The following is a 15,741-nucleotide window of genomic DNA, read 5'->3' as shown; positions in this document are numbered from 1 at the left end:
GCATATACACAAAGACAATCAATCACATGCATAATTCAAAATTTTAGAATCATACAACAGGACTCCACCTTATTTGATATCAACTAGAGAACACTCAACACTATACAAAAAGAATACCTAGGCACTAAACTCTACGACTATAGCACAAAGTCCTACGGCCTAAGAACCTATATCGACCGATCACTAACACTAAGATCTCCAGAGACAAAACCACTTAAACATCCTACCTAGAAGAACATTAAGTAACCTAGGAGGAAACCTAGAAGAACACTAAGAAACAAGGACGAAAGCTAACTCTAGAAGAACACTAAGCGACTAGACCAAAAATAAAATACTAAGCACTTAGTCCGGCTGAACACTACCACAAAGAATATTCGGGAACACAATCACAAAGCAATCAATCAATATGACTAGCAAACAACTAATCACATATTATACAAATTAAGAATCATGCATTTTCACCAGAAATCAGATAATGCAACATTTTTATTCTTGATTATTCTTTAATTTACAATTCTTTTTAGGCATTTTCACTAACACCTAAAATGCAATATCTAACACACAAAAAAAGATTTAGCATGCATTCTACTACAATAATTTGACTAGCACAAAACAATTCACAAAACTATCAACATAACCCAAGAAACACAACAAAAATATAATAAAAGAACAAAAAAAATCCAAGAAATATCACAATAATAATAATAATAATAATAATAATAATAATAATAATAATAATAACAATCAATTCTATTATTCAATCTAATCACCAGAAATGCATAAACAATCAACAAAGAAATTCAGCATATTATTTAATCACAAATTCACCAAGAAAAAAGTAATACTGAATATAAAGAGACGATGGTTAAGCCTTTTTACCACTGATTGAGTCCTATCAATCTCGAACAAAAAAATTCTTTCAATTTTGGAATCGGTTGCTGGGCTCTGATACCACTGCTGTGAATTTATTTCCGGATCGATAGACTTTCTTCAAACAATACCTCATATGCAAAATATAAATTATTAATAACATAAACAATTAAATCGAATAACCTAAATTAACTAAATCGAAAGGAAATTAAACACAATATCAAAGGCATACTCTGGAAAGTAAAGCAAACACAAACAAACAGGACCCAAAAATTAATGAAATCAATTCAATGAAGTTACTTCTTGTTCCTGTTTGTTTCTCTGTTCGTGAATCTGATTCAAAATCAGATGAACGACGGCGGCGGCTTTGATCGTCTGCTTGGACGGACAGACCCGATGAACAGAAGGCGATGGGCGGCGGTGGCGACTTCTCCTCCGATCATCATCTCCGGTGGACTTTGATCTCCTTGGATTTTGTCCGGCTGTTTTCGGCTCAGTTCATGGTGCGAAAATGGCCCAAGATAACCATGCTTCAAGGTGGAGGTTGATGCTTTATCCTAAGCCACTACACCTGCTGGAATCGGCACTCCGAAAGGTTTCTCACTCACCGGAATTCACTCGCAGCTCTCTTCTCTCCTTCTCCTCTTGGTTCTTCTCACTGAAACTAACCCACTCTTTTGGTTAGGCTTAGAGTTTTGGATATATGAGTTTGGGTTTAAAGGAATTGGGTAGATCTGGTGGGCCGAAAAAAAAAAAATTAAAAAAATGGACCAACTTATTTTATTTATCAAGAGATTTATTGAGTGTTTTTTGGAAAATTTTGGAAAATCCTAATGTTCATTTATTATGCAGGAATTCGGACGGGAGACATACTCTACTCCGACAGCTTGCATAGCCTAAGCATATAGGCCCGTGTAAAGGTGAGTGTATTTTATTTATTTTTTTCTTTTTATTGTATATACGTGGTTGGTGAGGGGTGTGTACACCTACCCGTGTGTTTGTTTGGGGGATTGAATTTTAAATTCACTATTCATCCCATCCCCCCCCCCCAAAAAAAAATATCAAATCAAACACCTATTTTTTATTTTTATATTATACTAAAAATTAATTTTATATTCAAAAAATTACATCAACACCTATTTATATCACATCATACAACTATTCAAATTCAAAATTTTTACTATTCAAATCTCTAACTAAAAATCCAAACCTCCAAACAAAGAAGGAAATCCAAGTACTTTTTAATTCTTTTTTATCTTGACTTTTTTTAGGGAAAGTTAGGTTAAAATCTCTATCAGACAAATACACTTGCAATTCAGTCAATATTAGAAATTAGTTAGTCTGCAGTCCCTACTTTATGAATTAGGTTTGTTATAGCTCCCCAATGTATATTTTTCCCCCAATCACATTGTATACGCAACATGTACTCGAAATAGGTTGATCAATACTTCAAATGTTTTAATATATACCTATATTACTTCCCGCTCTACCCCTATTGTAACATTATATACTTTTAGTTAGAAATCGCGTACCTTTTCTTTTTTTGAATTAAAGAAAAAAAAAATTAATTCACGATTTAATAGGGGCAAAGGCAGGAAACCTCTCATAACTCTCCTCACACCGATTTTAAACCCTTTTTCTTCAATCTCTAGGCAAACCGATGCTCTCGAACCTCCGGCAATAAAGTAACAACCGATTCGGTGCAAAAATGTGAAGAAAACAGCTAACCGCTCCCATCCCCCAAGACAAGCTCGAAGAAGTAAATGTCAGGTTGGACCTTTTTCAAGTTTTGATTTGTTGACCTTGATATTATACCGTAGTTTGTTCGATTATTTAAGGTGTACGTCTTGGTCCCATGTTTGTATGCATTGGTTTGGTGTTGAGAAGCCCTAAGTGATCGGTGTAGTTTTATTTGTTAATCAGATTTGAAATAGTTCGTATATTTGCCCAGATACACCGAGTTGGGTGTTTTTATTTTGGCACCGATTTTGGATTATTTTATTTATTTAATTTGTGATTTTTGTTAATTTTGTAGATGTACATTTTGTTTAGTTACCCGAAGTCGCATATTTTAGTTTTTTTGTTTGAGTGTTTGGGTAATGTGAACTGGTGGTATTTATTTACAAATCAGGGAAAGAATACAAATAGGTTATCATCCGATTTGCAGTACTATATTTCCCTAACGAGGTGGAGAAAATGAAGAAACGCATATTAGATGAACATATTAGAGCCATCAAAATGACTCAATTTGGTCATTTTCTGGATTGCCCAAAAATGAGGTTGTAGTGGCACCGCCTGCTTGCCTTGATTAATAACTTTAGCCCGGAGCCCACGTCATTCAACATCGGAGTTGACATTATGGAAACAACATGATATTATATTTACCATTTGTTCCCACATGTTAGCATCACCGGATAGCTCAGTCCATTACCAACATGCTTGCAGAATACATATATATACCTGTAATATTAACATATATAACTTCATAATAGCAATGTAGTTGTGTGGCATGTGGAAATTTGGTGTTTAGTTGTGCTATATAGGGAATGGTTGTACTTAGCAACAATCAACTATTAGAACTCCAAATGATTACCCAATAATAGAATTCAAATACCGTGGAAATAACAGGATAATATATTTATCATTCGTTTTTACAGAGCTGCATCATCAAATACCTCAGTACATTAGTAATATACCTGCAAAATATATTTACAAACCTCTACTATTTCATTATATACTTGTGTAATAGAGTTACATACAACTTACTATAGTAGAATATGCCAGCGGATCCAACCGGCTATATCCTATTGACGCATAAAAGTAATTATATTACACCCATTGAATAACGTTACATGCTTTGTAATCACGCTATTGAAAAATATGGCATAAGTTGTTGAATGTAAATGTATTATGCCCAAACCTTTCCACCGAGTATCTATGCCCTGGTAACTTGTGTTTCGGAAATAGATCGTTCTTTGTTTGAAACATTTAATTATTGTCGGTAATCAGGGATGAATGTATCATTATAGTATTCCTGTGAATCCTAGAACTCTACGTAAAGATAAATAACACATATTGTGGATGACTGAACAAGTCATAAAGGACTTAGTTAAACTATGTTGGTTGTTACTTGTACATGCTTTATTGTCTTGCCATTGAAAAGTGTGGGCATGTGCTGTCGAATGTAAATGTACTATGCCCAAATTTTTCCATCGGGACTGGGAGAAGAAGTACTCACACCGAGTTCGTGAATTGGCCCCTGCATAAGAGGATCAACTGCAATCAAGCACATTCACGGATACCTGCTACTACACAGATAATACCTAAGCAACTATTATTTATACCTTGAATGTCGGTGTTTGTACCCGGAGCACATACTAACATACCTGCATCAAATACCAATATGCCCTAGCGCAGATCTTACGTACCGATAATGTTGGTATCACATGCTTCAATATCAGGTATATATACCCTGGTAACCTGTGCTTAGGTAACCGACCATTTTCGGTTCAAAATATTCACATATTGTCGGCAATCAGAGATGAATTCATTGTGATAGTATTTTCATAAAACTCTAAATTATAAAAAGAGATAAACAAAATATTTACTATAGATGGCTAAAAGGGTAAAAAAAATGACTTAAATTATATTGTATGATATATGTAAAATTATACCCTAACCTCCACTTGTAGATGGCTAAACAAGTTATAAATAACTAATTTAAATTATATTAGTTGTTAGAATACATGATTTCTGTCACGAATTGAAATTTTTGAGACTTATTACATAGTAATCTACATCGTAGCACACACAACAACGTTCAAGTGAAAACGCTAGTTGTAATCTGCTAATAGGACTTTAAGTATTTTTTGCGTAATAGGACAAACACATCTTGTCTAAAATATTTTGACCCATGACATAATAATCTAAACTACTGCACACTTATAAACTCAATATTAATTAGCCAGAAACATTTCAAATAAGTATAACTTGGTTGAGCTGGTAAGTACTTCAGCATGGCTCCGATGTACCCCCTATTGATTTTAATGTACCAATTCTTATCAAATTATGTACCCGGGCTCTGCTTTCATGTAAATAAAAAATATAACATTATGACATAGGTGGGTAATTGTGTACCTGTATACTTTAAATGAATGCTCGTTTCAATGTACTCAATGACATAAAGTGAGCTCGATAGATTTATATTAGAACAAGAATTTATAACCCTTTTAGTATGAGTCTAACAATTGCAACACAATATGCTACTTACTTTTTGCCATTTAGAAAATTAATTATCATAAATTTACTATAAGTTTTAAATGGATAATACGCTACAGAACCATGTATTTCGTGACACCAACTATATATTCTTGAATATAAACAAAAATACTGACCCACAATTTGTGTACCTGCGTTACATTTTAATAAACATCTATCGTCAACGAATCATATATAAAAGATCATCATCATATACCCGTAATTCTCATTCATCTACCACATTACATCAAATTTACAAAATAGCATCAATGCAACACTCTTATTGTTGTATATTTATATACAATATTACATTATGTCTAGTACATAAAAAATAATTATAATGAAAGGATTGACGAACATCCTATAAAAATATAAAATTACACCTCTACAACAATCGCGCCTGGCTTTAACCAATTTCCAGTGGGGCTAATAGAAAAAAATCATTGATCTGGTAATTGTCTTCTCCATCACGGGATTGACTGAAATCTACCACACTCAAGGATATCTGCTACTACACAGAGAATACCTAAGCAACCATCATTTATACCTTGCATATCAGTGTTTGTACCCAAAGCACCTACTTATACACATGCATCAAATACCGACATACCCTAACGCAGATCTTACAAACCTATAATAATAGTGTCATATGCTTCTATAAAGTGTACATATGCCCTGGTAACGTGTGCTTGGGAAACCGACCATCTTCAATTCAAAATATTCACTTGTTGTCAATAACCATAGATGAATTCATCATGATAGTGTTACCAAGATGATCATATATGTTACAATGACAGAGCTTATCTACAATGTTACAATTACGAATCATATACTCATAGAAAAATAGGGTCTTGCTTGGCCAATGATGATCAACTAACAATTGAAAAAAACAAATGTCTATATATAAAACAAAAATAAATGTATGGATTTATGTGTGCAATCAAAACTTACACCAACTGTATCGTCTTTTAGTAACAACATCTCTTACATTGTATAAAACATATAACATACCTAGTACATTTTTTAGATGTTCATATTTCCAAATAAGCAGTACTGCTATAATCACAGGCGTGAGGACCCATACTACACAGAACAACACTCTTTAATTCAACCAATAACTCAAGCTAGTAAGATCTTTTATCTGTGAGCAATTGCATTCTGTTACGAATATTGCACTTTAATTCCAAATCTAATCATTAAAAATTATGGCTAAAAATAGAAGGAAAAAGCGTGAGCGGCATGCCATCTCCTCCACCCTTCAAGTTAAGACAACCACCGCCACCACGAAAGCAACAAGTAGAAGCTAAATAAACGAAGAACAAAGGTTAAATATACATTGACAAAACATCTGGCAGACATCAATCAAATCACATTTGTTACAATCGAACGCAAGAATTCAATATCCAAGCCAAAACCACTTCAGACACATAGCAGAAGATAACAACTTACTTAATCAAAACAAAGAAGTTCAACTACAAAGTAAATATGCAAAGCTTGGAAGACTGGAAGTAGAACTGAATTCTTCTTTGGCAATGGAGATTAGAACTCGGGAATGGTAGAGGATAAATCTGCGCTGCATTTTGGTTTCTCTCGTTGGTGACGGTGATCCGTAGAGAAAGAACAAAATCAAAATGAATTTTGTGTAACACTTGCACCAAAACAAGTGGCCACCAACACTTTTAGAACAAATTTAAGATTCATAAAAATACACATTATATGTTAATAAAGTTTTATTACAAGTAATGAGTTCGAATAAAATTGAGTTTTGATTTAGGGAGAGTTGGTCTGCATCGATTCAACATATAACTATTCAATCCAAAATGATGGAGTACCTTCAATCGACTTCAACCAATTGCATCAAATGCCCGATGGAAGCTCCACGGAGTTATATAAAAAACGAAGGAAAAAAGAAAAATAGCAGAAGAAAACCTTGTTGGAGGAGCTGCTGGAGCTACAATCTGTAAGATCGGATTTTGCGTTGTTTAAATCCCGACAGTATCCTAACATAGAACATGATTTTTATCGCAAAATTTAATAGCTTACTCTTTTCCACCGATTTTCTTCTTCTTCAAGATTTGAGCGTGCTTCTCTGTTAACAATAGGACTGAGATATCTGTGTCAGCACAACACATTCCAAATATATTACTAACCTTAGGAAACTCTAAGGTGTTTCAATTCTTGCCGGATACATAGCGCAACCGACTGGATGGAAACATCAATTTCGAAGGGAAGAGAGAGATCTACAACTGGAGAATGAATGGGTCTTCAAGATTGGAAAATCGTGGGCAAGCAAATGGTCAGTTCGATTTTACAGTTGTCAATTTTTTCCTCTCCGATTTTGCGCGAAGAAAACGATGAATTTCGAGAGATTACAGTAGTTTGGGTGAGAGAGTGAGGAGAGAGTAAACAACACGATAAAGAAAGGAGTGCAATGCAAGGGATTTAAAATAGGGATTGAATTTAAAGATTATTACGCATGAAGGGATTTAAACCTAATTATCCGTTTTTTTTAATTCAATAATTAGTTCAAAATTTTAAAAGAAAATATTTTTAAATTGCTTTCTTATTTTAATTGAAAAAAATGTTCATAAAATTATTTTAAAAATTATTTTTTATTTCTGCATTGATTTTTTAAATATTCTTTCCAATGAAAAGAGTTGAAATTCGAACATAATTTACAAAAATTGAAAAATATATCTAAAATAAAATTAATTTTCAAAAAAATACATATATAATATAAGAATGAAAAATTAATTATTAAAAAATAATAAATAATTTAAAAATATATAAACAATAAAAATAAATGTACTAAAATAAAAGTGCAGTTTTCATTCTAATATTTATTCCAATCAAAATATTTGAAATTTGAATATAATTTACAAAATTAAAAAAAAAAAACTCATAATATATTACTCGAAATTAAATTAATTAAAAAAATACATACTGTATAGAAAAAATACAAACATTGTATAAAATAAGTTTAATTGGTCCGTCACTCATTCTTATTAAGAAATTGAAATAAATCTAAAAAACGGAAACTTCTCTTCCGAAAAGAGAAAGGAGATCCGAACAAAATCGACAATAAGAATAAAATAAACAATATAAAAAAAGACGATAGTTAATGTCTTTATATGCAAAAATAAACTATGAAAGAGAAATAATATTTTTCATGTGTAAAATCATTCACTCTCTTGAAAGACTACAAAGAACCGAACTAATTATATTGACAAATAAAATATGAAAGAGATTAAACAAATTTTTAACGTGAAAAACCTTCAAAGTAAAGGGAAAAACAAACCATGGATCGTTCAAACCAAAGTAGAAAATTCACTATAATCAGATAAAATATATGGGTTTTTAAAAAATGCATATAAACACACTCAATCACCGCTCAATCAACCAACGAAAACCATAAATATAAAAAAATTAAGATAAACATAAAAAAATATTTCATGTAAATTTCTGATCGAATTGCAAACATCTAATAAAAAATCCCACTGTTGAATTCAAAACGTAACGAATTACGAACATTTCTTAAAAATTTCAGCTTGATCTTACGGTTATCCAAGCGGTGATCGCCGTTTTTTCGAACTTGGGTAGTGTTATGCGAAAATCTCATTATACTTTTTGTTGTAGACGATTTTGACTTGATTATTTAACTTAATCTCTCAAGTGTATATATATATATTATTTTTGTTATTTATTATCCCAATAAATTCTAATTTTATTAAATTATTTGTTATTAATTTTATTTTATTATCCAACAAATTTTATTTGTTATTCTAACAAATTTTAATTAATTATCCAAATTTAATATTTAAAAAGTAAAATAACTCCGAAAACATATATATATATATGTGATTAATAAATTTAAATATTATTGTAATTTGATTTATCATATTCATAATATGTTTTTAAGATCATATATCTCAGAAATAATGAAATAAAATTATAGTACAAAATATAAGATTATTGGGGGTACAAATCAAATTTTACTTTTTGGTATACTAATTCTCAATTAAAATGTACCATTTTTTTTTATAGAATATGAAATTAAAACACTAATTAAAATAAAATTTAAATAAAAAGTTCAAATTAAATACAAACTAACAAACTTTTAGTTTAAATAATTTTCATATGAAATATATAAATATATTTAAATAAATAATTATGGTAAATTTATATTTAAAATAAAAATAAAATCTTAATATTTTTAAAAATAAATTAAATAATTAGAAGAAAAAAGAAAAATCTATAGGTAAAATTTATCTATATATAGGTGAGAGAGAGGGAAAATTGAAAAATGAAAGTCGTCTTGTTTGACTTAGACCCCTCTTTCACATTAATCACACAATAATATTAATCTATATTACATTTTCAGTTGCTAATTAATCCCTCTTTCTCGTGAGTTTGTTCGCTTCCTTAATTGCTAGCTCTGCTCTGTTCTTCTCTGCTTATTCATTCAGGGATCGGATTACATGTGATGTTCTTCATGCCAAATCTCTGTTAACTCTCTCTGTGTTGTGTCAAATATGACGAGACTAAAAGATCTTCGTATCAAGCTCAAGGTATGTATGTATTTATGAATGTATGTCTGTGGATTTGGAGTGCATGTTCATTCTGAATGTTGTTTATGTTAAAGGCCACTCTGTGATTTCTCTATGTGTATGTGTTCGTGGTTATGGTAACAAATTCAGGATCATATACTCAATTAATAATACAGTCAGTTTCGAGACGTCTTTCCGTTGGTTGAATTGCTTTGTTGTCGTTGGAATTCAAATTTCTGCGAATATTCTACCGCCATTAACGGACCTCGATATTCTCTATTCGTGAATCTAATTATTGTTCGATAACAATCGACTGGCGTTGGATTTAATTATTAATGATTTCCATATGAGTGTTTAGAGAGGGTTGATTCATTCTTCTTGTCGATCGCCAATAGAAAGTAAGAACTGTCGAGTGGTGCAGTGTTTGATAATATGCAATTTTTTTCAATTTCATTCCCTATAAAATTGCTTGGATTAGGAACGAATCGCGTATTCTGTTAAGATCCTCTCGAAATTGTCTCAGGCAACGACGCTGAGCAAATTCCTGATTAAATACGGAAGCAGGAGGAGGTCAGGGAAAACAGAGAATGCGAAGAAGAGGGCAAAGTGGCTGAATCACGTGTCGCACGGTTATCACGCTGTCCCGTCGCCAAAAGAGCAGTACACGCATGGGGATAGTGTGATCAGTGATGTTTCAGATTCTGTTGTGGTGCAGAGGGAAGGATCACAACAATGTGAATTATGGTTTTTTGGGGTTTTCGACCATACTCACCTAAGCAATGCAATCACCAACTATCTGCACTCCAATTTCTTCCAGAACTTGCCTCCACAGGTTGGGTGGTTTTCGGAATATTATCCTCTTTAACGAGAACTAAATCTTTTCTTTAGAATGGAAAATATGGATTCGAATAGGGTTTAGGGTGTTCATTTCCTTTCCTTTTCAGTTATATTATTGGTAATAACAATGCGAGATCAAGGTAATTTGAAAATGTACTTATACACACTGCTGCAGCCATTAATGGAAAAGCAGGGGAAGGAAGCCATGAAAAGGGCTCATCAGAGTGCAATATCAAATCTCCACGGTGTAAACCAGGAAGAGGAGGAGGCATTATATCCGACGACAGGGTCGGCATCAGCCATGGTGATCAATGGGGAGAAGCTTGTGATGGCGAACATGGGCGCGTGCCGAGCAGTGGTGTGCAGGGACGGAGAGGCCTATGGCATCGGGGCAACAAAATTTTGGCCTAAAACATCACATTGGTCTCTGGAATTCATTTCAGGCATATACATACCATCATCACACATTAATTCAACTTCTTATATTCGTTTGCGCCGCCTAAATATAAATTAATCGGTTATGATTCTTGTGGATTTGATCATTACATCAGGTTTTCTACGTGTGTCTAAAGATTACAAGAATGGAAATCCTTCCAGAAGCTCACAGTTGATGATTGGATCCGAAAGAATCGATCCTGAAATTGAGTTTGTCATATTGGCAAGTGCCGGAATCTGGGAGGTATATGATATACGTGTATATATATATATATATATATATTTTGCGAGCATCATCGAACCCCATAAAATGCTACTCTAATTCTACCTTTTACAGAAAACTTGATATGATGAAAATGAGGTAATAATACGAGGGTGCAGTGCAGGTAATGAAGAATCAAGAGGCAGTGAACCTGATAAGGCATATCGAAGATCCACAAGCAGCTGCAGAATGTTTGGCTACTGAGGCTTTAACAAGATTTGCGAGAGCCACCATTGCCTGCTTAATAATCCGGTTCGACTACAACTTTTCATGATCAAATAACTTAAGGTTGTCTAATTTTTGAGGTATTTATAGTATTGATGGCATCTTTCCTAATCTCCTTTTTGTTTTTTTGTTTCACTCTATTTAACATAATTGACCTTTTTCTATAACTGACACATTATTTAAAAAATTAATATTTAATTAGTCAATAAGAGTGATAGTTTTAAAAAATTTAATATATATATGACTAACACAATTTTTATATGTAGTTTAAATATTTTAAAAATTACTATATGACAATAAAAAAATATATGTCATATGAGTATTATTTTGTAAAGAATAAATTTTTTATAATACAAATAAATAAAAAAAATACTTTTATTTATTTATAATTAATGTAAACTAATTTAAATATAGATAAAAATATCTAATTTTTTTAGGAGGGTGATAGTAATAAATAAATTTTGAATGAATACTTACATAATTTAATATTATATGTTATATAATTAATTAAATTAATTTATATCTGTTAAATATATTTTAATTTAGAAAATTTTACTCAAAATAAAAAAATGCCAACCTCCCATGGTTATGCTTTGACTGCCTGGAAATTTATATATATTATTTATAACAAACATTTACCTATAAATAATTATTTATATTTTAACAAATAATAATTAGTTTACTATTCTTTCTATCCCGTAAAATTAGTCTATCTTTTCTTTTTTGGCCGTCCCTTGAAATTGGTCATATTTCATAATATAGTAATAATTAGTAAATTCTAATTACAATTACAAATTTAATTATATCTTATTCAATTATTAATACTTCCAACTTTTATTGTTTGTACGTGATGTCTAAAATTTTCCTTTAATTTTTAATATAATATAAAAATTATTTGATTTGATATTTAACAATTGAAAATTAATTAATAATGAGATTTGATTTGAAATTTAATTTTTATATTTCATTAAAAAAATTCATTTAACACTATTATTAAAAATGAAAAATATCAATTTGCTCAAATAATGCAGGTACAGAATGAAAAAATAGTGTCAAAATTGTATATCGTAAATTTTTATATTCACATGGTACTGTACTGAACATTTTCATTACAATAATTGGATATACTTTTAGCATTATTGGTATAATATATACCGAAAATATCAATACAATTTGATATTTTAGTATTTGATATATCGGTATATATCAATAATTTAGTATATTGATACTCAAAGTTGTAAAATTATTTTTAATTTTTATATTTCAGTGTAAAATATTATATTCTGATACCATACATGTAAGTTGATTAGAAATGACTTGATAATATATTCCGATAATACCGAATCATACTGTATACCGCACCAAAGTTTTTGGTATATTAAAAAAAAATATCGATACAATACAAAAAAATTTCGGTATACCGAAATTTGGCATTTTCGGTATCTTTTAGTACGGTATGTGTTATTTCGGTAATTCAATATTTTTCCATCTATAAATTCTATATACCAAATTATTGGTACAATATCTCATTACATTACAATAAGCATACTAAAAATTTTGGTACGATATATAAAATGTGCGTTATAAATTTTGTTTATATTAAAAATTTTAGTATTATGACTGTTATTTTTTTATTTAAAATATTACAATTAATTTATTTTTATTTTATCTAATTGCATAATTTACAATCAATATAATAATAATTTTAAAACTAAAACAATTTCAATAAATAAAATATTAAATATTAAAAAATAAAATAAAATAAAATAAAAATATTTCAACTTTTATTTCAATATTTTATCACATAAAAAAAGGTTAAAATAACATTTTATTGCATATATTACATTAACTAATCACATTAATTAACTATATAAACTAAATTTTTTTAAATTGCGGCGAAAAAAAAAAAAAAAAATTGGACTAATTTCACGGAATGGAAAGTATTATTTTTCTACTTATTCGACTATTTTTTTTTTTACTTCATTTTTACATTAAATTTCAACAAAGAGACTACAAAATATGCAACCATGCTATGGGCAAGAGTATTATATTATATTTAATTTAATTTTTGTTAATTAAACTTATTAATATTATCAAAATTTTATAAGTATTTTTTTAAAAAAATATTTTTCTATAAAAAACGAAATTTCAAATATAATAAACTTTAAAAAAGAAATCTAACAAAAAATTATTTTATTTATTTTTATAGACATTTTTTTATATAGTTTTAATCACAAATTTTGTAATAATATTTATATATTAAATTAATTTAAAATTTAAAATAACTTATTAATCAACTTTACCTAAAATACTTATTAATATATAAAATAATATTTATATATTAAATTAATTATTTTATTTATTTTTATAGACATTTTTCAACTCGCAGTCGCTACTCGAAAGTCCGCCCTGGATAAATCTCCGGCCGAACCTAATACGACAGACAAATCACACTAGGCGAACCATGTGTTGCAGGTGACCTGAAGCATCGGGGATTTGAACTCATAACCTCACGGTCACACGTCCTACCCCACACCATCAGACCGTCCCTTATGGGACAAACAAAGCTCATCTTTACTAGGACGGAGAGAGTACTAAAGTCATTTCCAACCCATTAGCAACTATAGTAAAAATACAGTTGATTTACTCCAATTACAAATTTCAATTTTTACTCTAAAAAGTATGTTCCTTATATATTTTTCTTTTATTTTAGTTTATATAACCCTTTATATTTATAAATTACAACATAACTTTAATTTATTTTTACATTATCACTAAAAAAAATATATAATTCGTATTTTATTTATAAAGTTATATATCACTTTTTAAAAAGTAAATTATATTATATTTTTTAAAAAATAAAATTACTTATCACTTTCCAAAAATAAAATTATATATCATTTTAAAAAATAAAATTATATATTATTTTTTAAAAAGTAAAATTATACCCACTCTCCTTTGTCCCGTAACTAAGTATTTATTTATTTTTTGTGTGTTGATTTTTTAATATTAATTATTATATCAAAATATATTACAAATCAAGGAAAATTGACAAAAATACTTATATTAGTGTTTTATAATACTAATATAATGATATTTGTACACAAAATTATATAAATATAAGGACATTTTTAATATTAAGTACAATGACGCAAATAGTAAATGAATACCTTATTATGGGACAGAGGGAGTATATCACTTTCCAAAAATAAAATTATATATCATTTAAAAAAATAAAATTACATAATACACCCAAAAAATAAAAAAAAAATACGCAACATAATCCACTTAAAAAATGGAATAAAGCTACAGTGTTACCCTATTTTTGGAGTAACATTATAGCTATCCCCAGAAATAGGAGAGGAAATAGGGTTGGGTTGGAGCGCAACACCTCCATTTTTTTGGTTTTGGTCTAATTAATAAAATATATAAAAGTATGACTAATAAAAGAAAAAAAAATTGAAAATATAATAATATTTTCTCCGTTCCAAGTCAAATGATCCTTTAAAATTTTATATTATATTAAGAAATAATAAAATTTTATTAATCTGTAAAAAATGTGTAAATTTTTTTGATAATTTACCTTTTTAATTTGATGTACAAAATAATTGTACATTTAATGGAGTTTAGTAGACTCTTCTCCTGCTATCAGTACAAATGCACTGACACATGACAGTGCATTTTAATAACTTCTTTTATTGCTTTTTAATTTGTTTATTTATATTAATTATTAATTTAGTATGGTTATTAATGATGTAGTTTAATATGACATTGTATTTGTTATTCTTGTATTTTGTTTTATTTATAACTTTATGGTTAATATAATGGAGTAATTTTATTTTTTATCACTCTCTAAACATATTTATATATATGTATATATAAACCAGTAAACACATGTTTATGTTATATTTCATTTGTCATTTAAAATTTATTTTTATTTTTTTTATAAATATATAGTATAATAAAATAGTGTAATATTAATTTATCCTTGACAATAAAATAAAAGTAATGTGAAAAATAAAATTTAGGGATATTTTAGTATTTAAATGACTTAGTTTTTCTTATAAAAACAAAATGAGAAGTTTTAATTTGAATAAACTAAAATGATAAAATAAGAAGTTTATTAATGGACGGAGTGAGTATTTTTTTATGAAATTGTTGATTTTTATGAATTTATAGAATATATATTGTGGAGGTATATAAACACACCCATAACCGTCGATTTCAAAATTATCTAAATTTCTTTTATTTAAAATAAATGCAAAATTGTTCATAAATTTTCTGTGGTTTCGAAACTTATCGTAAATT

At 29.1% G+C, this 15,741-nt stretch overlaps 1 protein-coding gene across 2 annotated transcripts; it reads left to right on the top strand.

Annotated features, from left to right (window-relative positions):
• Positions 1–9,566: 9,566 nt before the first annotated feature.
• Positions 9,567–11,588, top strand: LOC127250402 (putative protein phosphatase 2C-like protein 44). 2 transcript variants are annotated; one of them, XM_051273687.1, is made up of 5 exons: positions 9,567–9,695; positions 10,198–10,506; positions 10,687–10,954; positions 11,063–11,190; positions 11,333–11,588. In XM_051273687.1, the coding sequence occupies exons 1-5, from the start codon at positions 9,660–9,662 to the stop codon at positions 11,480–11,482; spliced, it is 891 nt and encodes a 296-aa protein (XP_051129644.1). In that variant the 5' UTR covers positions 9,567–9,659; the 3' UTR covers positions 11,483–11,588. The 2 variants fall into 2 exon arrangements, with proteins under 2 accessions (XP_051129644.1, XP_051129650.1); XM_051273693.1 differs by having other exon boundaries at positions 11,328–11,433.
• The last annotated feature ends 4,153 nt before the right edge of the window (positions 11,589–15,741 follow it).

This window comes from Andrographis paniculata, unplaced genomic scaffold (assembly GCF_009805555.1).
Source record: "Andrographis paniculata isolate CXL003 unplaced genomic scaffold, ASM980555v1 Contig11END, whole genome shotgun sequence".
Classification (NCBI taxonomy): domain Eukaryota; kingdom Viridiplantae; phylum Streptophyta; class Magnoliopsida; order Lamiales; family Acanthaceae; genus Andrographis; species Andrographis paniculata.
This window is presented reverse-complemented; position numbering and strand designations above follow the sequence as displayed.

Bases quoted from the DNA above. Each gene is read 5' to 3' on its own strand.
- LOC127250402 (XM_051273687.1), top strand. From the start codon at position 9,660: ATGACGAGACTAAAAGATCTTCGTATCAAGCTCAAG. The intron at 9,696-10,197 runs GTATGTATGTAT...AAATTGTCTCAG, and splicing joins ATCTTCGTATCAAGCTCAAG to GCAACGACGCTGAGCAAATT. The intron at 10,507-10,686 runs GTTGGGTGGTTT...ACACTGCTGCAG, and splicing joins TCCAGAACTTGCCTCCACAG to CCATTAATGGAAAAGCAGGG.